Source organism: Bicyclus anynana, chromosome 21, assembly GCF_947172395.1.
Source record: "Bicyclus anynana chromosome 21, ilBicAnyn1.1, whole genome shotgun sequence".
NCBI lineage: Eukaryota > Metazoa > Arthropoda > Insecta > Lepidoptera > Nymphalidae > Bicyclus > Bicyclus anynana.
The window spans coordinates 13,063,352-13,086,019 of record NC_069103.1 but is presented as its reverse complement, the minus strand read 5'-3'; the positions used below and the strand labels follow the sequence as shown (position 1 = coordinate 13,086,019).

At 37.2% G+C, this 22,668-nt stretch overlaps 2 protein-coding genes across 4 annotated transcripts in view; both read left to right on the top strand.

Moving 5' to 3' along the window:
- The first annotated feature begins 132 nt into the window (after positions 1-132).
- Positions 133-5,207, top strand: LOC112054572 (26S proteasome regulatory subunit 6A-B). The gene is made up of 5 exons (XM_024094411.2): positions 133-779; positions 1,649-1,844; positions 2,128-2,324; positions 3,039-3,169; positions 4,935-5,207. The coding sequence occupies exons 1-5, from the start codon at positions 225-227 to the stop codon at positions 5,140-5,142; spliced, it is 1,287 nt and encodes a 428-aa protein (XP_023950179.1). The 5' UTR covers positions 133-224; the 3' UTR covers positions 5,143-5,207.
- A 1,150-nt stretch (positions 5,208-6,357) lies between these two features.
- Positions 6,358-22,668, top strand: part of LOC112054546 (tubulin polyglutamylase TTLL5) — a 46,063-nt gene continuing 29,752 nt past the window's right edge. Inside the window, exons 1-2 of one of the 3 annotated variants that reach the window (XM_052888250.1) lie at positions 6,427-6,484; positions 6,870-6,973. In XM_052888250.1, the coding sequence (XP_052744210.1) occupies positions 6,876-6,973 (98 nt within the window). In that variant the 5' untranslated portion in view covers positions 6,427-6,484; positions 6,870-6,875. Of the gene's footprint in view, positions 6,485-6,869; positions 6,974-11,356; positions 11,810-22,668 lie in introns of those variants that run through there. The other 2 variants (XM_024094400.2, XM_024094392.2) reach the window with 2 other exon arrangements.

The window sequence follows — 22,668 nt, the reverse complement described above, 5'->3', positions numbered from 1 at the left end:
TAACTGTAAAACAATAAAACGTTAAACGCTTAAACCTCTAATAAAATATTGAAAAATTGTATTCTTACCGTTTAAAGAAGCTGTTGGTAGTAGATACTGTTAGGTATCTAGCAACCCCTAAACTGCAATGACAATTCAATTTTCGTACGCCGTGGGATTGTCTTGTTTTGTGTATTTTTAATCTAAACATTCTAAATTATTCTGAAGTAAAAAATTGTTATAAAATGGCAACGACCCTTGAAGACAAGTCAATATGGGAGGACGGCGAGGAGGCGCTCAGCGAGGAAGTTCTTCGTATGCCAACAGACGAGATCATAAGCCGGACTAGGCTCTTGGACAATGAAATTAAGATCATGAAGAGTGAGGTGATGAGAATCACACACGAATTGCAAGCGCAGAACGACAAAATAAAAGAAAACACGGAAAAGATCAAAGTGAACAAAACTCTTCCCTATCTTGTGTCAAATGTCATCGAGTTGCTGGACGTCGATCCTCAAGAAGAAGAGGAAGACGGCGCAGTGGTAGACTTAGATTCCCAGAGGAAAGGTAAATGCGCAGTCATTAAAACCTCCACGCGTCAAACCTACTTTTTACCAGTCATTGGGTTAGTGGATGCGGACAAATTGAAGCCAGGTGACTTGGTTGGTGTGAACAAAGATTCGTATCTGATTTTGGAGACTCTGCCCGCGGAGTACGACGCTAGAGTCAAGGCTATGGAGGTTGATGAGAGGCCCACTGAGCAATACTCTGATATTGGTGGTCTTGATAAACAGATACAGGTATTTATTCTTACTAGACACGGGCATAAGTTAGTTATTTCTACATATCGTCTCCAAAGAGTTAAAAAATCTTTTGTGGGTTTGGGTGTACTCTTCTATAACAAGATCCCCAAGACTGTGATGGACTTGCCAATGCACAACTTTAAGCAATGTGTTAAAAAACATTTACTTAGTCAAGGTTACTACACTATTGATGAGTTCCTTAACGACAAAGGTGCATGGAGGCCATTGGATCAGCTTCCACCTTCACACAGGAAATAAAACTATAAGAAATTGTAATTTAATTGTTATCAAATGTAAATTGTAATACTGTATGACTTTTTCAAAAGAGCAACTGTTGAGTTTCTTGCCGGTATCTTCTCAGCAGAACCTGCCTTCCGAACCGGTGGTAGAATCTTTACAAATAGTCAACTGACGTGTCAAAAGTGCTTGTAAACTGAGCCTACTTGAAATAAATGAATTTTGAATTTTGAATTTGAATTTTATTTTATTATTCAATCATAACAGGTAAATAAATCTGAAGTGCAAGCAAATGAGTACTTGATCAAAGTAGCATGATAATACTAGCCATATTTATTTTGTTATATTGTAAAAGTGGCAAATCTGAGGAGAAAAACATTTTAAGTGTCTCATGATTGCTGAAATATTTTATCACCTTTTTACTATGGAGAAACATTTAAACGAACTTGTTTCAAGATTGTTGAAATATCTTTAACTTTTATATCTAAAAAAGATGTTTTTTACATATAGCATATTTAACTCTTTAATCCTTGGTCTTTGTTGAAACAATAATTAATAACAAGTCGGTCACCAAGCACAGAACTACACAGGATATGAGTTGTTTATTGACAATCCTTGACCAATTACAGGAACTGATAGAAGCAGTAGTACTGCCGATGACGCACAAGGAGAAGTTTGTGAACCTGGGCATCCACCCTCCCAAGGGAGTGCTGCTGTATGGGCCCCCGGGTACCGGCAAGACTCTACTTGCCCGAGCTTGTGCTGCTCAGACCAAGTCCACATTCTTAAAGCTGGCGGGCCCACAGTTAGTGCAAATGTTTATTGGCAAGTATTATCTTTATCTTTAATTTATATAAAAGCAAAAGGTTGCTTATCACGAATTATTGAAAACCACTAGACATACATGGATGAAATTTGGCACAGAGGTAGTAATTATTAAACATCTGCTAAGAACTTATTTTACAAGTAGGCAGGATTAAGCAGGTCTAAGGATAAATCTGTCAATCTCTTTAGGGTTCAACTTTTTTAAATATTGATTGCACTATGATTCAATTACAAATTTTCAAATAGTTAGCTTAAGCTAATTAAATATTGTCATTGTTTTTAGGTGATGGTGCAAAACTGGTCAGAGATGCATTTGCCCTAGCTAAAGAGAAGGCACCAGCTATAATCTTTATAGATGAGTTAGATGCCATTGGTACAAAGCGTTTTGACTCGGAGAAGGCTGGAGACCGTGAGGTGCAGCGTACCATGTTGGAGTTGCTCAACCAACTTGATGGGTTCAGTTCCACTGCTGATATTAAGGTAAGTAAATAAGGGACCCTGGGAACCTGCATTGTATAGCTTGGCAAGTTTGTTTGTAACACTCCGTGTCTGATGGTCCGCACGGGCGGGGGTGGTGTTGAGCTTAAATAAAAAACCCACGACTGATGCACCTTACTTCCGCGCACGCACGATTTCACACCTGAGCAATCTTTCCCCCGTCACCTGCATATCATGGGAATGTCATCAACAATCCCCTCTCCTTAGGTGGAGTACTGGCCCTGTTGTGGGCTGTTAAAATTGATATATTTCCTTTTAGTAAACTGAAATTGAATCAAAAACCATGGCTCAAGGATAGTGTTTTTAAGTAAAATGAAAATATATCACACTAATATTATAAAGGCGAAAGTTCATGTGAAAGCAATTTGGCTGAAATTTGGAATGGAAATAGATTTTATTTGGATTAACACATACTTTTCATCTGAAAATATCCATGATTACCGTGGGATTAGTAATGAATGTAGTTTAAAAGAATCACAAATATTTTTTAAGTTATGTACACATCACTTGGTGGACCGATAATATCAAGCAGGTTGCAGAAAGCTGCTGGATGCTAGTGGCTTGAGACTGTGCTTGGAAGTCCATGCAAGAGTCCTATGTTCAGCAGTGGACATTTGTTATCTGATAGTGATGATGTTTATGATGATAATTTGTCACCTTAGAAGCTAACTTTTTAACCAAAATATTTTTTTATAGGTAATAGCAGCTACCAACAGAGTAGATATCTTGGACCCAGCCTTGCTCAGGTCTGGTCGTTTAGACAGAAAGATTGAATTCCCACACCCCAATGAAGAAGCCAGAGCTAGGATTATGCAAATTCATTCTAGGTAATTAACTATGCTTACTATATAACATGATATTGAAAATTTTGAAAACCCCCAAAGGACATGAAACTATTAATAACACTCTTGATCAAGTCATCAATATTCTCTTTCAGTGTGCTTTCATTTAAGACCCTACTTAACACTTTTAAACGGCTCAACCGATTTTATCAAACATGTCTAAGACACTGGCACATGAATATAACAATCACCTTTCATACAAAACAAACTAAACTAAAATAGCTTCATCCATTTGGGAGCTATGGTGCCACAGACAGACAGACAAATTAAAAAAAATCAAAAATCATTTATTTCAAGTAGGCTCAGTTTACAAGCACTTTTGACACGTCAGTTGACTATTTGTAAAGATTCTACCACCGGTTCGGAAGGCAGGTTCTGCTGAGAAGATACCGGCAAGAAACTCAACAGTTGCTCTTTTGAAAAAGTCATACAGTATTATAATTTACAATTGATAACAATTACTGTTTACATTTCTTATAGTTTTACTTTCTGTGTGAAGGTGGAAGCTGATCCAACGGCCTCCAAGCATCTTTATCATTAAGGAACTCATCAATGTTGTAGTACCCTCGACTAAGTAAATGTTTTTTAACACATTGCTTAAAGCTATGCATTGGCAGGTCCATCACAGTCTTGGGGATCTTATTATAGAAGAGTACACCCAAACCTACAAAAGATTTTTTTACTCTTTGGAGACGATATGCAGAAATAACTAACTTATGCCCGTGTCTAGTAAGACGTGGGTTTAAATCTCCTTTTCGTTTGTACAAATTAATATTTTGTCTTACATATACTATACTGTTATATATATATTGACAGGCTACTGTTAGTATACCTATTTCTTTAAACTTTTGACGAAGGGACTCGCGTGATTTTAATTGATATATTGCTCGAATTGCTCTTTTTTGAATTAAACTTATAACACCCCTATTTTTGCATGGGGGGTCAAAAATAACATTATTTTTAACTGACTTCAAAAAAGGGGGAGGTTTTGTACTAGCAAATAAACTTGGATTACTGAAAAAATATTTTAGATTATTTTCTGATTTTATAATGAATTTAGAGAGAATTTTGAGAGTAGAGTCCACATAGCAGCTCTGACTAACTCTTACTTAGTATAATAGCTATAAAGCTGCAATAATTCTATTATTAAGGGGTAAATAATTAAATTTAATCTTTACAACAAATCATGAGATGGCCAAGTGCGGAAAGGCCCTGAAAAGAAGAAGAACAAAATCATCTAGGGTTGAGTCCCTGCACATTGGACTATTGTTGTACTTTTTTACACTATTTTGTTGCCCTACCTTACCCTACTAGAGTAGGGTAGGGTAGGGTAAATTAGAAACAGCAATGTTCGGAAAATTAGAAACAGGGGTAGGGCCTACGCTACCCCTGTTTCTAGATTTCCGCGCAATTTTTTAAATTTTTCTGTCTTATGAACCTTCTCCTGACAATATCAAACACATCAAAAAAGAAATGTGAAATCGGTCCAGCCGTTCACTGCACACACACACACACACGCGTGACCAAGATTCATTTATAGAAAGTGTCTTTACTACAGTTCGTTTCATTTAGGATGTTGTGGGTGACAGACAGAATAGTACATATTATGAACGTCATACATTCGACTGTCACCGTACCATGGTATCTGAAAAACACTTTTTAGGTATAAATCTCAAGTGATATGATTTTCTAACCAAGAATCTTACAATAAAAAGTTATTTAATTTGTGAATTTTTCACAATATTCACAGAAAAATGAATGTATCCCCTGATGTCAACTTTGAAGAGCTGTCCCGTTCTACTGATGACTTCAACGGTGCACAATGTAAAGCTGTGTGCGTGGAGGCTGGTATGATCGCTCTACGCCGCTCCGCCACAGCGGTCACTCATGAAGACTTCATGGACGCCATCTTGGAGGTCCAGGCCAAGAAGAAGGCCAATCTTAGCTATTATGCTTAAATCTACCGCGTTTATTATTTGTATAAGTTCATATATAGTAATAAATAAAAAATAAAAGTAAAACAGTAGATAGTTTTATTTTTGCGTAACTGTCTAAATCATGTTTTGGCTACAAATTACTTTTTTAAATTAATTCCCTTTTTGTAGGACTTAGCACTTAACCTGTTTCGTTAGTATAAGTTATTACATTACAATCATCTGTGGGAAATGTAGAAAAAATCCAATGAATGTGACGATAGACCTGCGTTATTTTATAGAAGCTAAATGTATATCAACATATACCACCACGGTTATGTACGATAGGCAACCGTGGCAGGAAGCTTCAGGTTTCATAGGTTCCAGACCCTAAACCGTGAAAGTACCTTTAAAGCAAGCGTATGTTATTATATTCCTACTGGCATAGAATAGGGATGATGACAGTTTTTTAAATTGTATATAAATTAAGAGTATGCTAATAGTAAAGCAATTTTGTAAAAGTAACAGGGTATCTGCGATCATTACTTTCGGAGCTACAGGGATTTAAAGGATCAGATTTGTGGCGCTGCCGCGGATCCCTGAAAAACGCCCCATACAAAATGGGACGATCTTATGACGTCGTAGGCAATTAATGATCGTTAGATTTGTAAGGGCGTTTAAACAAAATTACTAATATCTTTGTTATTTCTGCGTTTATGTTTATAGATCATATATTAAAAAATATCACATTTAATGTAAGTAAGCTAAAACTGTATGAATTTTTTTCTAATTACGATAAAATATTTTTAGTAGATATTGAAATTTTATAATCTTATTTATTTTGCAAATATCCAGTCAATCTTTGCTTTTTATGTATAAATTAGTTAACATTGACCTTAATTACCCGAATGTATCATAAAAATCAATATATTCAAACCTAGTCATCATCCCCATTATCCCTACCGACTCTTAAATGCCTTAGGGTGTTTTTGAAGGGTTCATGAAGCTAAATTTCTGGGGCCGAACGGAGCATTAAAAAAATATTTCGCTTTGTTTCTTTAAAGGATTGAGGTACCGAACCTCGACCATAAAAGGAACAAAGCGAAATATTGAAGAGTCGGTACCTAAGATTCTATGGGTTCGAGCATTGAATTTTAAAACCTGCAGCTGTTGGCCGGTTGGCCTGGCCATCACTGCGTTCAAAAGTTTCGTTTGTATTAAGTTTTAACCTAAAAATTTAATTTTGAACGCATCCATAGACCATAAACTACAAAATAAAATGACAGCTGACGCTCTTTGTGCTAAATTTGAAATAAAAATATGGAGAAAAATTATTTTTTAAGTGAAAATTATTGTGTCACCGACGGAGTAAATCGACAATAGAATCGTAAGTAACCTATTCATTAATAAATCGCCGAGTGACAGATTTATAAATTGTTAAATTTCTTCTAATACCGCATAACGATATTGATTTTTGTATGTTTTACAGTATGCGGTGTATTATTACTGCTTTATGCTGTTATTTTAGCTTTTGGGATGATTGTGGTTTTTGCAAAAAATATTTTTTTTTCCACTGTTCGTAGTTTGAATCCTGCCGTAAAGATTTGTTGTTTACATTAAAATTATATCATGTTTAAATAACTATATTTACCTGAAAATCTAAAAAAATTATATTAAAATGTAAGGATTTATCGGCGGTACCATAATTATTATTTTTATATACAAGGTTTATAATTTTAATTTACTATTTTGTCCTGTTTGCCTTCGTTGAGTCCACCATGGATCCAGAAGATGAATTCGAGCCCCAGTTAAAGATATCTTCAGATGAATTACCTAAAATACACAAAAAATGCAACCAAAACCGTCCACACACCAGGTTTTTATTGTAGTTTAATATTTAATATTTCTGTGTATTTATATTATTATACTTTAAGGTTCAAAATCCAAGTTTGTATCAAAATTCCTTTTTTAAAACACTAATAAATTATAAACATAAATAAATTATTATTTAATACAATAATGTGTTAAAAATACAATTTGGATTGAAGACCTATAAAATTTTATTTTATGTTTATTTACTTAATATTTAGTATTTTTATATTGATATCAACTATGAACACCTTATCCATACTCTACACATTCCACGAAGCTTCCCATAACACTAATTTTCTATATCATATAAAGATATTCCTTACATCTTTAATCTTATTAAAAATATCACAAACCATTATCATCACTAGCAGTTTGCCAGTGCTTTAAAGAACTTTCATGCTCTTCTCTAAAATTTGCATTTAAATTATGATAAAAACTAATTTTATTGTAGTAGTAATGTCTATGACATAGTTGTTCTTGAAACCATCATGCTTTTATTGCCAAGCTGTTTCATTCTCTTAAAAATATTCTTAGTTTTCTATACAAGAAATATGTAATGTTGATTTACTATTTCTATCTTTTTCATAGCAGTAATATCCTAGTGGGTATGATCTCTGCCTTCGATTCTGAATGTGAAGGTCCTTCTAGGGGCATGCACCTCCAACTTTTCAGTTGAGTGCATTTTAAGAAAGCAAACTTCACATACAAAGAGAATTTCCAAATTCTCTTTGTATGTGATGTCTGTCCGCAAAGGGCCAGCGTGGTGGACTATTAGCCTAACCCCTCTCATTCTGAGAGGATACTCGTGCTCAACAGTGAGCTGAAAATGAGTTGTTAATGATAATGATCTTTTTCAACTCTATTATAGGTTCTGCGGATCTAACATTTGTCTGTGTATTAATTTGACCATTTTACTAAGCAACTTATACCTACCTACTAACAAAAATGATATACCAATATATACCCCCGCTTGATCTCACTGTGCAACTTCTTGACTTTAAGATGTGAAATCTTAATATAATGTATGTAATCTAAATTATTCACAATTGCTATTCTCTTATATGTAAATTAAGCTACCCAGCAAATCATATTTGCCCATTTTAGTTACACTTTCTAAAGTTTATTCACTGGGTAGGCAGCTCAGTTTAATTTTTAACTGATTTTTAAGTAAACTGGATTTACAAGTGCTGTGGGAAGTAACAAAGGAAGTAGGCAGACATGTTGTGGCCACATTACATGTTACCGCTCGTCCTGCCCACTACTTCCTACATTATTTGTTTTCAGAACTTGTCAAAGGACTAGTATAGGGTGTCGCGATTATTTAAGCTTGTAGAGTAGTTTGTGGCACAGACAGGGCAAGATCGCGGCAGCGCGAGGAGCATTTATGTGGCAGCAGCATTATTTAGGATTTCCATATTTACTTGATGACAATTGTGACTAACTTACTGTATTATGTGGTCTAAACTCATATGCTAATATTTGTATGATAATGATTTTTAATCCTATATGAATTAGGTAATCCATTTATCATGTTTATAAACTACCATTACAGTCTGAACTCAATTTAAGATCGCGTGGATGCCTTATCTCTCATGATCTATGGTGTTATCAGCCTTAATTGGCTTGAGGAACGCCCGACTTTATCGTAAGACTGTTCCGCTTGCAAAGAGGATTACAGAACAACACGCATCATTAATGCTATCATCAGCTTAACTGCAACTTGCAACACGTAGCTTTAATGCTATAAACTGCAACTAGCCACACGCATAGGGTTGCGGTTGTTTTAAAAAAAATCAAAAACTTCTTCTCTTTAAGTCAAACAATGAAACAAAACGAAAATTCTTCTCTTCTATGAGAAGAATTTTTGTTTTGTCGACTCTCGTCGCCTACTCTCGGCCACGATCAAAGCTCGCTCGTTTGCGAAAAGCAAACGAGCGAAGTTAAGGCCGTTGTTATATTATATTGTTAAAAGGATGCACAATCATGTACAAAATTTCACTTAAAAACTGGCCTCTTTTGCTTTGACAGTCTTAGAATAATTGGTAAAGAAGATTATACCTAAAGGCCTTTGAATATAGTCCAATATTCAATAAAATCCCATATTCAGAGCAAATTCAACCTTAAGGATTGAGTTTAAGGTTGAATTTGCAAATGTGACTACTTGAATTGAGTGCTAAGAAGTTGTGTTTGGCGCTTTGATTGATGGCGCTCATTGACTGGGGACGTTTTTTGGTCGCTGATTGTGCATCCAAATTTTAATAGGAGATCGATGCGAAAAGCCTAACAAAAGTAGGACAAGCCGGATAGCGTTAATTTTTCCCGGACACACAATCAAAAACGTTACCTATAACCGGCTTTATCCGGACGCCTGGCAACGCTACACGCAATATGCAACAAACCTTTCAACGAATGCAACATTGGTGTAAAAAAAGGCCTGCCGACCGAATTTCGGTATAGAAATAAAAATACCCAATGCACGGTGAGTGGTCAGTGCATACCTAATTAAATCAACGATGTTTATGCAAAGGCGGTGTAATTGAGGCGCGATTATAATCGCGAGCAATAAAGGTGTAGACACATAAAACGCGGAACCGCGACGTCACGTTATGAATGAAATTTACAGTCACTATCGCTGTTACGGTTGCATTTACAAAAGTTTGACATCATATCTGAATAAAGTAGCAAAGGACAATGCCAGACAATGTATAGAAGTTTGACCCACTAAAAAAAAATATTTGCAACAATATATTATAAATCATATTATTGGATTTTTTGTACTATTAAACAAATATTACCTTTTAACCCTTTATAACTAGGGGTATAAAAATAAATCCAAGTTGAAGTTTGATTTTAAGGTTAAGTATATGTGCAGTTTATTATGAAATAGATAACGATAAAGCGTCGTGATTGGTTTTTTGTAAATACAGAAGCACTTAGCACATGCAATACATTAAAAAAAACGTGATTTTAGTATTTTCAAATTACTCCGAGGTATTATTTTCAAATTATTACGAGTTTTGATAGTTTGACAGTGTTATGACAGTTTATTTTTACATTTTGATCTGACTTCGCAGCTCTGGATTCTAGCCATTTTGAACATAAAATAATTAGAATGCACTAAAAACACTCTAAAGGGCTCGAACCCAAGGTCGAAATAAAGTTTTTAAAAAATAAGTAAACAATGTCAGCTATGAGGAAATAACGTAATGGATATAATTACTTTTTTTGGCAGATTTTTATTCCGGAGTTTAACAGTAAAAATGGTTTATTAAAAAACAATTATTTAAAAATTTAATATATTTAGTACATCTACATTTTCCGCAAAATTCCGAGTAGGACTGGGTCAGGATCTGGCATTCTCCTTTTCGTTTCTATCTATTTAAGTTAGTACTAGACTCTAGTGTTAAGAGATCGATAACGGAAGTCCTACGGGAAACCCGTCACAAAGTGCTTGGTTTTATGTTTACGGAGTGGAATCCGTCTCCGAAGTCTTTATGTCAATTATTATTCTTGATTATTCTTGATGAACGGTTGTATGTCTTTTAGAAATTGAGCTTGCTGTTGTGGGACAATTTGCTCTTAGGAAAAAAACGTGGAATACAGATGATTTATCACCGTTCACCGTTGTACTTCTTTGCGAGCCTTTTTTATGTCTGTACGCTTGCGTGCCAATATTCACTCAAAGGTCCGAAAACCGCGTTTCTACCACGTCTAGAACGAAGAGCTCTAGAAGTTACGCGTTACGTTACGTTCTGTAACCACTACACCTCCACCGCGAGTAGTTTGAAGAGCTACAAGCACAGACAGTAGCGCGTGAATTTGGACGACCTGCGGAAGTGAAATCGCGTTATGTTAGTACAGTAACAACTGCGCGTCCACCGCGTGTAGTGTGAAGAGCTACAAGCACAGACAGTACGGCACGCGCGTGGCACAGGCAGTCACCTGCCGGCAGCAGCGCGTGGACGGTGTGACCTGCGGCGGCAGTGAAACCGCGTTACGTTACGTACAGTAACAACTGCGCGTCCACCGCGTGTAGTGTGAAGAACTACAAGCACAGACAGTACGGCACGCGCGTGGCACAGGCAGTCACCTGCCGGCAGTAACGCGTGACGGTGTGACCTGCGGCGGCAGTGAAACCGCGTTACGTTAGTACAGTAACAACTGCGCGTCCACCGCGTGCAGTGTGAAGAGCTACAAGCACAGACAGTATGGCACGCGCGTGGCACAGGCAGTCACCTGCCGGCAGCAGCGCGTGACGGTGTGACCTGCGGCGGCAGTGAAACCGCGTTACGTTAGTACAGTAACAACTGCGCGTCCACCGCGTGTAGTGTGAAGAGCTACAAGCACAGACAGTACGGCACGCGCGTGGCACAGACAGTCACCTGCCGGCAGCAGCGCGTGACGGTGTGACCTGCGGCGGCAGTGAAACCGCGTTAATTTTCGCACACGGTCTATTCTATCATCGATGTCTATACTTTGTCGTGAATGTATAAATTGCGTGTAAACTTTACATGGTAGACACGTGTAAACTAGAACTAGACAATCGTGAGATCACTTACGAACCCCCGTTTATAAATGAAATCTAAAACTGAAGTTTCAGACACTTTTCATTAGTTATTGTTTAAATTATTTTTAACGTAAAACATTATATTTTTTGCCGTTGTTTTCTGTTGTTTTGTTCTGAGTGTTTGTTATTAAGTTTTAATTTCTCTACTGATCGTAATAAATATCTACCATTTCTGTAAATTATTAAAAGTCAAGCGTGAAACTTCCATACCCGGGAGAATTGTTTTTGGCTTTGTTTCATAGAGAAAAGAGAAGAGATGGGAAAATCTTCTGTGTAAGTTTAATCATTCTTTATTTAATCTACTAATATTTTAAGTTCCAATACAATAGATTAAGGATAGCCCTTAAATTAAGGAGAGCCGTGATAGCCCAGTAGATATGGCCTCTGGCTCCGATTCCGGAGAGGTTCGAATTCGAAGCGGGGCACCTCCAATTTTTCAGTTATGTGCATTATAAGTAATTAAATGTCTCAAACGGTGAAGGAAAATATCGTGACGAAAATTGCATACCTGAGAATTTTCTTAACTCTTAAGCCCGTGACTCTTGCTCAGCTGTGAGCTGAATATGACTTGATAATGATGAATAGATTAAGGGGCTGAACTCAGGCCGAGAACGGTCCTGCGTTCGATTTCCATCCGCTGAAATATTTTCGTTTCGTTTATTTGAAGAGAAAGGGGAAAAGTTTGTCATGTTCTTTCATTATTTTTGCACTAAAAATTTAACCAATTTCTCTGCGATCCCAAGAACGTGTGAATTTTTAGATTCGATCCATCTGCTGCATCTACCATCAGTTTAAATAGTGGCCAAGCGCGAGCCTGTTTCACATAAGAAAAATATGTTACTACCACTCAACAATAATAATGTCACTTAAGGTCACAGCTGATTAGAGCTCCCCGGCGACATATTAGCATAGGTATAGCATTGCATTGCATAGGGAATGCTGATCCGGTGCTCGGTGGCTCCAATGAGCTATGACCCTTAATCTATTTATATAAAGCGTACACTTTGTTTGCAATCTGATTATTATTTACCGACCGCAGTGTTGCTTACCATAAAACCACCATAGATTATTGATTACAAAATCAAGTTAATTGTGTTTAATATATAACAATCGCCTGGTTAGTTAATTTAGTTTCTGTTCACGAGGTCCTGGGTTCGACACCTGGGTCGGGCTATCTATCGGATATACTCAGTTCAAAGAAGTTTCTTCTAGGAAATTTTTGGACTTGGAAAGTTTGTGGTGTTACACCCCAGTGCCTCAGAAAGCTCGTTAAGCCGGTCATGATCGTTATTATCAATCTGATAGTGGTCATTAGTGAATTTAACTTCATTACCCTAACTAAGCCCGCCAACCCGTATTGGAACAGCGTGGAAGGTCCATATCCTCTGTCCTATAAGGAGGGAGGCCTGAAGTCTGACAAGTTCGTTGATGACACTCCCATGATATGCGGGCGACGGGGGCAAAGACTGTGCGGGTGTAAAATCGTGCGTGGGGAGAAGTGAGGTGCGTCAGTCGTGGGTTTTTCATTGATCACTGCACGCCCCCCGGCCAGCGGGGACCATCGGGAGTGTTACGAACGAAGTTGTAAAGCTATAGCCCTGTGTGTATAGTGGGCCGTTAAAATAAGCTGATAACGATGAATACTGATATAGTTAAAGTAACTCATTCGTCAGTCGTGATAGCCTAGTGGATATGACCAGGGTGTAGGTTCGAATCCAGTCCAGGCACCTCCAACTTTTTAATAAATTAAATATCACGTGTCTCAAACGGTGAAGGAAAAACATCGTGAGGTAATACATGCATACCTGAGAATTTTTTTTAATTCTCTTCGTATGTGAAATTGGGCCAGCGTGGTGGACTATTTTATTATATTTATCTACTAAAACTTTTGGAAATATCAATAAAAACCCATCGAAATAGAATCTATATATGTATACAAAAAAAATCGGTTGTCTGTAAAGTCGGTTTACTGACGATAGTTGAACGTGACAACGTCATAAGACTGTCAATACTGATGGAATGGTTGCATTTTTGAAAAGAAAATGTTGGTTGTTCTAAAATACTGTTTGATAATCTTCATAGACCAGAATATACTTTATTTCTTGTAAACAAAGTTGGCAACCCTAGAGCGAGGGAACGACGCATGACGTCATCTTTTTTCGAGTGTGCAGCCGGCTCCATCGAATTATAAGACGTTGTCACGTCAATAAACATAAAACGCACCTCTAAAATGTAAAATGAAAATCTCCTTTTTTTCAAAGTCGGTTAATAAAACCACCATAATGGGTTTTTCCATTTCCAGTCGATTTCCTCATGTCAACTGTGATTAGATTCATGTCGATACCAATGCATACAAAATAGACGGCAGACGATGATTGATTGGTATTAACTTTATTTTTGCATTGTTTACTATTGAAAACGTAGGGTTTCTCCGTTCATGCAGTGTGCATAAAGATTTTGATAAGATAGGCATCTTTTATCGTAATTAGATGGAAATTCATACAGTTTTAGCTTCCTTACATTAAACGTGACATTTTTCAATATATTCTACTATATAAAAATAAGTGGGGTTTTCCTTCCTGACGCTATAACTCCAGAACGCACGAACCGATTTCCACGGGTTTGCATTCGTTGGAAAGATCTCGGCCTCCGTGAAGTTTATAGCAAAGAAAATTTTGGAAAAATTTCAACGTAGGGTAGGGGTAGGGTAGAGGTAGTTGAAAGTTTACATCGAGTTTCACGCGGACGAAGTCGCGGGCGTCCGCTAGTGAACTATAAACATAAACGCACAAATTACAAAGATATTTGTAATTTTGTTTGAGCGCCTGCTCTGACAAATCTAAGTGCCATTATGTATGGGGCGTTTTTAATATGCGTGGCAGTGCCCGCTAATATGACATGTTTAATTCATGTAGCTCCGAAAGTAATGATCGCGGATACCCTGTTACTTTTACAAAATTGCTACTTACTATTAGCATACTCCTAATTTATATACAATTTAAAAAACTGTGGTCATCCCTAATCGCGCAGTTGGAATGATATGACTTATACGCCGCTTTCAAGCGCGATACCTATTCTACATATAATTTTTCAGCTATTATAATCTATAGCTGATGCCGCGCGGTTTCACCCGCGTGGTCCTGTTCCCTTGGGAATACCGGGATAATGTATAGCCTATAGCCTTCCTCGATAAATGGGCTATCTAACACTAAAATAATTTTTCAAATCGGACCAGTAGTTCCTGAGATTAGCGCGTTCAATCAAACAAACAAACAAACTTTTCAGCTTTATAATATTAGTATAGATTCATTAGGTCTGACTGTTGCTCTAATACATTTTTACAGCACCATCAGCAGTATAAGGGTCGGACCCTTCACACATGGCCAACCTGATCAATACACAAGCAATGTCACGCGCGTTCCCTAGGCAACTGTTCCGTATACGAAAACATATTTGGCGAATATCATCAATGTTTATTAGTGCGTGATCGGTTATCTTGTTCCGTTTATCTCCTAATTTGGGGTTAGGGTGGAGTCATACTTATCACCCTTTGCTATGTCTGATGAGTCAGTCATGACATTATACGAGCAGGGAGTATCAAGAAATTAGATATGTCTGAAAATTTAAAATGTCCAGGAATTAAAAAAAAAATATTTTTCAAACCTGTTCAAACAATTTATAAAAGTAACTATTATATTCCATTTTGGTGTTAATTATTTATTTTGAAAATAATCTTAATATTATGTTAATAGATATTTTATATTTGTGAGATGTATTTACAGTATATCCGACATGTGCTCTTGTTGTGATATTTAATTTAATATGCATGCAATTTCATATTCAATTAAATTAAATATCACGTGAAAGGAAAACATCGTGAGGAAACCGGTATACCTGAGAATTTTCTTAATTCTCTACGTGTTGTGAAATCTGTCAATCCGCAGTGGGCCAGCGTGGTAGAATATTTTAACTTCATTCTGAGAGGAGACTCGTGCTTATCAGTGATCCGAATATGGGTTGTTAATGATGATTGTTTTTTATTGAACAATTAGCTAATTTAATAGGTTTCATGTTTTATCTCATAGGTTACGTTATCAATACGGTTAAGATGGAAACATACTTTTAACACGTCACTTTATCTAATTTATGCCTCAGACTCAGACATATATTATATATTAGACATGTATCTACGTACCTATATTACTAATGAAATGTGGTCTAGTATACGCCAAACTTCTAGTCCGTTCTGAACACCACGCGAATGACTGCGTTGCGTACGAAAACATCACAGCGGCGTTATTATACCTTCGCAGTTCAGCGTATTGCAACTTCACAACGGACTAGAAATTTGTGCATACTATACCATGCACAAGTTGTGTTATGAATTGTGTTTTGTGATTATTTGATTAGATAAGCCGATGTATTTGAGAATAGCACGGCACGGTGAATACGGTGTCGTACAATTCGCATTTTGTCCCCTTGGAAACAAAATATTTTCGTGTATTCTAACCCTCAAAGGCAGGTCTCATCCCCAAATGTCACCGGCGGCACGAATTGCATAATTTTACAAAAGGGTTAGATGCAAAACTGAACGATTTGACATCCGATATCTAGGGTTGGCAACCGGTCTATAATCTACATCTACTTGTAATATATAACGTCATCGTTAGCCCATTTTGAATATTCCAAGATGATAACGAGATAATTGTCTCTCTTTCGTTCCGTTGCCAATTAAACTCCATAAATATTTGTCTCTTTCTAAGTTAATTGAGAAACTAACCTATTTTTGACAATTGGGACGATTGATTATTTCTTTTTATAATATTCATCAGTATTTTCCCACATTGGTGAAAGAAATTTCGAACACAAATGCCTCATTTAGCAAAATATTATATTTATCTTTTTTTCTTTAAATTTAAACTTATGTGTTACAAAATAATATACTCGTAAAAGAAAGAAAGTTTGAAAGAAGGAAGGGAATTCGTTTGAAGAATGAAAATTGATCACTCTGAGAAATACTTCTAAACAAATAGGTATCTACAGAAAAATCATACAGTTTATAAACAAATTCAGTATCGTGCAGTGTAGATACAATATTGTGTGATATGATCGCAACTCAACTTAGCATTATGCTACATAATAAAACCTGGCAGCCCTAGACGTATGACAGGAAACGTCACAGATTTGCATCGAACATGAGTTTCGCAAACTTTGCCGCTAAGTTACAAATACAAACATAAATAGTTCCACTCCACATCATGATTCATGATCGTGAATTTGTTATAGAAATGGCGGCCTTGATGGCGAACTAGAACATTTCCGGTGCGGCTTAGTATTGGAATTATACGAAGTCTGGGCAACTTTTTTTGGCGACCTGTCTAGCGCAGTTGGTAGAGCTGTGGTTCTCCTGTGGTCTTGAGATCGATACAGTTTCATAATCATTAACAACCCATATTCAGTTCACTCACAGTTGATCACGACTCTCCTCTCAGAATGAGAGGGGTTAGGTTAATAAACTACCACACTGGCCTAATGTGGATTGGCAGACTTCACACACGTAGAGAATTAAAAGAATTCTCTGGTATTCAGGTTTCCTTCCAATGTATTTCCTTGATCGTTTTTGAGACATGTGTAATTAGTGATGTGTTAATGGGTGTAAATATAATATAAATAAATACTGGTTCTCTTCGTGAATTTTATTTTAATTTTATAAAAGGCCAAACAACAATATGTATAATGTATGCGCACACAGTCCGTGCGAGTCAATTTCGAAGTGTCCGCGCGTCGGTCGCTGGCACGACGGGCCGGCGCGGAGTGCCCGCGCCCCGCAACCCGCGTAGTCGTCCGCTTGGACATCCTGCCCGCCCAAGCCGAGGCTGTCAAATAGGCAGTGGGCAGATGTTATTATAGGCCCGAGTGATTAGGCCTCTCCTGGTCTGGATCTCGGCTACTCGCGAAACTCCGTCTCTGCCCGAGTGCAACTTGACTATTCGTCCGAGCAACCAAAGAAGAGGCGGCTGGCCCCTTTCCTTAATAAGAACCAAGCTGCCCAGCTGCAAATCCGGCTCGAAGGACCAAAAATAGTGATGTGTTAATGGGTGTAAATATAATATAAATAAATACTGGTTCTCTTCGTGAATTTTATTTTAATTTTATAAAAGGCCAAACAACAATATGTATAATGTATGCGCACACAGTCCGTGCGAGTCAATTTCGAAGTGTCCGCGCGTCGGTCGCTGGCACGACGGGCCGGCGCGGAGTGCCCGCGCCCCGCAACCCGCGTAGTCGTCCGCTTGGACAGTAATTTCTTAAAATGCACATAAAATCGAAACGTTTGAGATGCATACGCCAGAGCGGACTCGAATCTACAATCGAAGGCAGAGGTCATAATACATCACATCACACACAAATATTATGGCGAAAGTTTGTGTGTAAGTATGTTTGTTCCTCTTTTACGTTGCGGCTACTGAAGCGATTTCGCTGAAATTTGGAATGGAAATAGATTTTACTCTGGATTAACACATAGGCTACTTTTCATCCCGGAAAAATCCATGGTTCCCGCGGGATTTGTGAAAAACTGAATTCCACGCGAATGAAGTCGCGGGCGTCTGCTAGTTTTTTTTAAATCCCACCAACCCCCATTGACGCAAATATGGTGGATTTAATCTTCATCTTTCATCGCAATAGTGATGAAGTATTGTTTATCAGAATAACATATTTGAAAACAAAATTTAGATGCACTTCGACAAAAAGAAGATCTAAATATCGACGTTCAGTATATCAAATTGAAGTTCTGTAATAAATTCAACTGAAGTCTTTTGAGAAAGAACATCAGCACGAACGTGAATTTGTTTATGAAACAGCAGCCTTGGTGGAAATGGAACACTTCCGTCGCGGCTCGGTGTTGGAATAATTTACTGCTGCCGAAGTCTGAGCTTATCGGTTACATTTTTGAGGACACGTTGCAATATATACGTAGTTGTATACAGGTTGTCCCGTAATAGGGATGATGACAATTTTTTTTTAATTGTATATAAATTAGGAGCATGCTAACAGTAAAGCAATTTTGTAAAAGTATCAGGGTATCTGCGATCATTACTTTCGGAGCTACAGGGATTTAAAGGGTTAGATTTGCGACGCTGCCGCGGATCCCTGAAAAACGCCCCATACAAAATGGTACGATTTAATGACGTCGTCGGTGTATAATGATCATTCAATAATTTAAACAAAATTACTATTACTCATATCTTTGTTATTTGTGCGATTATGTTTATAGTTCAAATATTGAACAAATGTCACATTTAATGAAGCTAAAACTGTACGAATTTTCATCTAATTACGATAAAAGATTTTTAATAGATTTTGAAATTTTATAATCTTATTTATTTTGCAAATATCCAGTCAATCTTTGCTTTTTATGTATAAATTAGTTAACATTGACCTTATTTACCCGAACGCATCATAAAAATTAAATGGAAATGGTAGATACACCACCTAATTATCTACTAATTAACTAATTTGAATAGTTTTCAAAAAAGCCCTTGGGTGATGATTATCAACTCATATTCGGCTCACTGCTGAGCTCAGGTCTCCTCTCAGGATTAGAGGTTTAGGCCTTAGTACACCACACTGGGTCAAAGCAGATTGACAGACTTCACACACCTACAGATTTAAGCAAATTCGCAGGTTTGCAGGTTTCCTCACGATGTTTCCCTTCAACGTTTGAGAAGTTGGAGATGCATTTCCCTGACCGGATTCAAACATACGCCCCCCGAATCAAAGGCAGAATTAAAAGCCATATCCTCTGGGCTATCAAGGCTTATGAACAATATCTACCTCGTTTAAATTTTCCCTCGAATTCATGAATTCATAACGAAATAACCTCTGGTTAGGGTCTACGATGGCTTCATAATAGCGATGCAATGTTTATGATCCCATTCTGAAGCGAATGCTGTAAGAAACTTGTTACGTTATATGGGCTTATAAATTCTTCATTGTGATTTGCATTTTGCGTGGGTTTTGTACTTTATAGCTACGTTTTCATAACTTGATACATTTCGAAACGGAACGGTGTTAGCTATGCAAGAACGACGGCTGTTGAGTTATTGCTATTTAACCGACTTTGAGAAGAAGGACGTCGAAGAGACATTAGCACAGTATAACGCCAGCCACACACGGTCATGTTATTGTCAAGTCTGCAGCGCGCTTAGGGATGTGATGTGCGTTTAGGGTGTTGGGAGGCTTCGACCGTGGTTAGTTACCACCCTACCGGTAAAGACGTACCGCCAAGCGATTTAGCGTTCCGGTACGATGTCGTGTAGATACCGAAGGAGGTGTGGATTTAAATACTCTTCCTAACAAGTTAGCCCATCCATCTTAGATTGCATCATCACTTACCATCAGGTGAGATTGCAGTCAAGGGCTAACTTGTAAAGAATAAAAAAAACGTCACTAAAGTTTAACGTCAGCCACATACGGTCATGTTATTATTGCAAAGTCTGCAGCCCGCTTAGGGATGTGAGCAATGAAAAAATCACATCCCTAAGCGATTGAAGATTGACTTGAAGATTCTTGTGTGGCTGGCGTAAATGCATTGTTAAATCATTTAGGGGGATATAATGGTGTCACATGGAAACCCGTTTACCTTCCGTTTCACACAAACCTTACCACAACAATCAAACCATTAATCTATCTTCCGAAAATGGAATATGTAAGCTGTATATATTGCAACTAAATTACATTAAAAATCGTGTCAGAGGATGATGAAGAGACAGACCAAAAATATGACGGCAAAAACTACGATATAAATATTAAGTTGTTCACAAATCCCGCGTGAACCATTGATATTTTCGTAATATAAACTAATCTACGTGTTGCTCAATAGCCTCCTCTATTTCCCAGTGGAAGTCCTATTAAAATTGTTCCAGCCATTCCAGATATTAGCTCGGACAAACAGATAGACAAAATTGCAGAAAAAGATTCTTCATGTTTTAGTAACCATAGACATATAAATAACTTATGAAAATACAGTTTTTTTAAACACAGACAGACACTTCAATTTTGTTTATGTGTAGGTTTTACTATAGCTATTCGTAGGTTAAATAAAAAAAAATGTAGGTACTTGGTTTGCGGCGCGTGCGATACTATGCAATCATTAAAGAAACGTGTTTCTTTGTACAAAGTCATAAATTGTTCATTGTATATTTTCTGCGTAGGTTCATTCTTCGTGATTGAACTAATTCAAACTTGTAGAATAGTTTGAGTTTAAGTACTTTGTTACAAGTTAGATTGCTTAAATAGAATCATTATCCGCTCTACTAAATGAATCGGTCGGATAGTCTACAACTCTACAGTGTATTTGAAGACTAATCGATTCCTCTTATTCTGATCTCTGCCTCCAATTTCTCTCATTCGGTGAGGAGACTCGTGCTTAACAGTGAGCTGTATACGGATTACGATTTCACGGGTCCATATCCTCAATGGTCCGAGTCGCCGATCGCAGACTCGTAACGCATTTCTGAGAATGTATCTCTTAGTTATTGTTGTTGAGAGGTTAATGTATCTTTAGGGAAGGCAGTTTTTAACCGAATTATGATTAAAACTAAAAAAATCTTCTCCTAGTACCTAGAATCACCCAATTCTTAGTTTTTTTGTCCAACATGCTTTGTGCTTCTTCATTATTGTTGTTGAGAGATTAATGTTTCTTTAGGAAGGACAGTATTTTAACCGAATTATGATTAAAACTAAAAAAATCTTCTCCTAGTACCTAGAATCACCTAATTTTTGGTTTTTTGAGCAATGTGCTTTGTGGATCTGAGAAATTTAAAACGTCACCGGAAGAACGATTTTAGTGGAGTCACTAATATAGCTTCGCAAGAACTTGCGTTGAATATTAAAGTGATAGTTTGATTTAGGGAGAATGTGTCATCGAGGAATCATTATCGGAATATGTAATATCAAACGTTATGATCATCTATGAGACGTGATAGGCCAGTGGATATGACCTCTGCCTTCGATTCGGAGGGCGTAGGTTCGAATTCGGTCCGGGTCGTGCACCTTCAACTTTTCAGTTGTGTGCATTTTGAGAAATTAAATATCACTTGTCTCAAACGGTGAAGGAAAAACATCGTGAGGAAACCTGCATACCTGTGACTATTCTTAATTCTCTCCGTGTGTCCTCATTGGGTCGGCTTGGTGAGCTATTAGCCTAACTCTTTCGGAGAAGAGACTCCTGCTTATCAGTGAGCCGAATATGGGTTGTTAAAGACGAAACACATAATATATTATGGGACATAACTTTTGGGATGAAAAAGGACAAATTAAATTATTCATAAATTATTTTGTGCTTAATGCGGAGAACGACACGAGCATTGAAGTGTTCGCTAGTTTAAATGGGATCCCTTAAAACACACACAAGTGTGTTCCCGATCACAAGTCCAGAAATCTGCTCCAGGTTTTTGTTTGTGTTTTGTTTAAGAAATTAAATATCACATGTCATAAACGGTGAAGGAAAAACATCGTGAGGAAACCTGCATATCTGACAATTTTTTTAATTCTCTACGTGTGTGAAGTCTGCCAATCCGCATTTGGCCAGTGTGGTGGACTAAGGCCTAACCCCTCATTCTGAGAGACGAGCTCAGCAGTGAGCCGACTATGGGTTGATAATGACGAATATGTTACAATTCGAATTAATAATAATAATAAACATTAGCTAAGAATACTGCGTCCTCTATGAATAGTAGGTAGAGGTACCTACTCTCTCCGCCGGTTTTCTATTTTTTCCCATGATCGTATGGTTTGATATAGCTGCAACTCGTTAACTGGGTAAGGCAAACAAGACGTGTCTATAAATATTGACTCTTCAATCACTGGCCGCGCTTACTTGATAATAATAGGTCTTACTAGTTTTTACTTTATTTAAAAATAGTGTCATTAATAAGGTCCCCGCACACAAATTTTTAACATTTGTACACACATTAACACATTAACAATACCATTAACAAGATCTCGTATTTGCGTCAAGCACACAATAATTTTGTTAATTAAGTAGGGTAACGTTTTGGAAGTCGAAAGAAACTAAATTAATTATACTGCAATATTATTATCATCATCATCATTACAAAACATATTCG

What these genes read in the sequence shown, in the direction of transcription:
- LOC112054572 (XM_024094411.2), top strand. Translation starts at nt 225, where the DNA reads ATGGCAACGACCCTTGAAGACAAGTCAATATGGGAGGACGGCGAGGAG. An exon ending in GTTAGTGCAAATGTTTATTG is followed by an intron (nt 1,845 to 2,127) that starts GCAAGTATTATC and finishes CATTGTTTTTAG; the next exon opens with GTGATGGTGCAAAACTGGTC. An exon ending in ATTATGCAAATTCATTCTAG is followed by an intron (nt 3,170 to 4,934) that starts GTAATTAACTAT and finishes CAATATTCACAG; the next exon opens with AAAAATGAATGTATCCCCTG.